This window comes from Aedes albopictus, chromosome 3 (assembly GCF_035046485.1).
Source record: "Aedes albopictus strain Foshan chromosome 3, AalbF5, whole genome shotgun sequence".
Lineage (NCBI taxonomy): Eukaryota > Metazoa > Arthropoda > Insecta > Diptera > Culicidae > Aedes > Aedes albopictus.
Genome location: NC_085138.1, coordinates 337,225,264 through 337,226,929, shown reverse-complemented (window position 1 = coordinate 337,226,929; position 1,666 = coordinate 337,225,264). Strand labels below are relative to the sequence as shown.

The window sequence follows — 1,666 nt, the reverse complement described above, 5'->3', positions numbered from 1 at the left end:
GAATTTTACAAATGATATCAGGATCTCCGGAGAATGTTCAGAATTCCCTCAGCGATGCTCGGATAGCTTTTTATGCTAATAAATTGAACATGGGATAGCTTTTGAGAAAAAAAAATGAACATGGGACAAATTGACTTGATGTTGTTTTCATGGAGTTTCTGAGCAAAGCATACTAACCGAGAGTAGATTCTGAAAGTATACACAAAAATAGACCTTTTGATGATAACGGGCTGTTCATAAACCACGTAGACTTTTTGGGGGGAGGGGGTCTGGCCAAAGTCTACGCTCCATACGAAAGGAGGTGGGGGTATGGTTCTGGGATGGCAAAATTTTGGTCTACGTGGTTTATGAACAGCCCCATAACAAGTCAAAATCGTCAAAAAGTAAAATGGGACAACTATGTTGCACACGACAGTATTAGGTATTAGGTCATAAACTCAGATCAGAGTTTAATGTTTGCGATAGATCATAGTTTATGTTCTAATTTGCATAGCTTTATCATTACCCGGTGTTGCCTCTTTTGGTACGCACCAAAATTCGAATGAAATAAAAGAGCACAAAAAAGGAAGATGCGTTTGGAATACCTAATTGATCGCACTCGATTTTATTTAGAGAAGACTTAACTAGTTCGATCGTATATGTTCCATTGAACTGAATTCAAATTTGAAACTCGATCAAAATACAACAGTGGTGGCACGTGCCACTTGCATTGACTGTTGGCGATTCCTTGCAAATCACGCATGTGCGCATTCGATTTTTCTAAGGTCATCCAACACCATCAGTTGCACAATTTATTGAACCACAAAAATGCAACAATTGATAGTAGGTAAGTTTGGAAAAGGTGGGATCCTTTTTTTCGGTTTGTATAAAAACGTTGTCCAGATTGACAATGGACATCAAACACATTCAACACTTTCAGTTAATCAAACCGATCCTCAAAAACAACCGAATTAAAATGTTCGCTAAAATGGTAAGTAATTTGCAAAGGTTTAGATTTCAACAGTTCAACAAATATCTTACCTTCCAGATCATCGTCGCTTGCTTGGCCGTTGCCGCCGTCAACGCCGAAGCCAAGGCCGAGCCAGGAGTCCTGGCTGCCGCCGCCGCTCCATTGGCCTACACCACCGCCGGATTCGCAGCGGCCCCGTTGGCCTATGCCGGACTGCCCGCTGCCTATACTGCCGCCGCTTACAGTGCCCCGTTGGTGGCCAGACCGGCTGCATACGCCGCTGCCGCTCCTCTTGCCACTCCCTTCGCTGCTGCTTATACCGCTTCGCCTTATGCTTACGCCGCTGCCCCAGCTTATCCTTACCTGAGAGCCGCTGCCGCCTACCCAGCTCTGATCTAAGTTGTACCGGATACCGGAAATGCCTACCGAAAAGTTTGAAGATGAGTGAATAAATTTGTTGCATTGCTGGAAAACCTAATACATATTTTGTTTCAAATATTTGGATTTCATAGGAAAGAAAGAATTATTATAATTTTGGTACCTACATATTTATAACACTAGTTTAACTAGCGGGATTTTATTATGGGGTCGTCGGTGAAGACTTCAACGCCTGGGCGATCGAATGGGGCAGTTGCTTGACCATCACAAGATGCTGGGCTCTGCTCCACAATATGGCCAGGTTGAACACACTCATATGAAAAACACAAATTTCGAAAT

General features: G+C 43.0%; 1 protein-coding gene across 1 annotated transcript; it reads left to right on the top strand.

Annotated features, from left to right (window-relative positions):
* Positions 1-606: 606 nt before the first annotated feature.
* Positions 607-1,427, top strand: LOC109397392 (transcriptional regulatory protein AlgP). Its single transcript, XM_019669708.3, has 2 exons — positions 607-970; positions 1,028-1,427. The coding sequence occupies exons 1-2, from the start codon at positions 890-892 to the stop codon at positions 1,346-1,348; spliced, it is 402 nt and encodes a 133-aa protein (XP_019525253.2). The 5' UTR covers positions 607-889; the 3' UTR covers positions 1,349-1,427.
* Positions 1,428-1,666: the final 239 nt, after the last annotated feature.

Bases quoted from the DNA above. Each gene is read 5' to 3' on its own strand.
- LOC109397392 (XM_019669708.3), top strand. From the start codon at position 890: ATGGACATCAAACACATTCAACACTTTCAGTTAATCAAACCGATCCTC. The intron at 971-1,027 runs GTAAGTAATTTG...CTTACCTTCCAG, and splicing joins TTAAAATGTTCGCTAAAATG to ATCATCGTCGCTTGCTTGGC.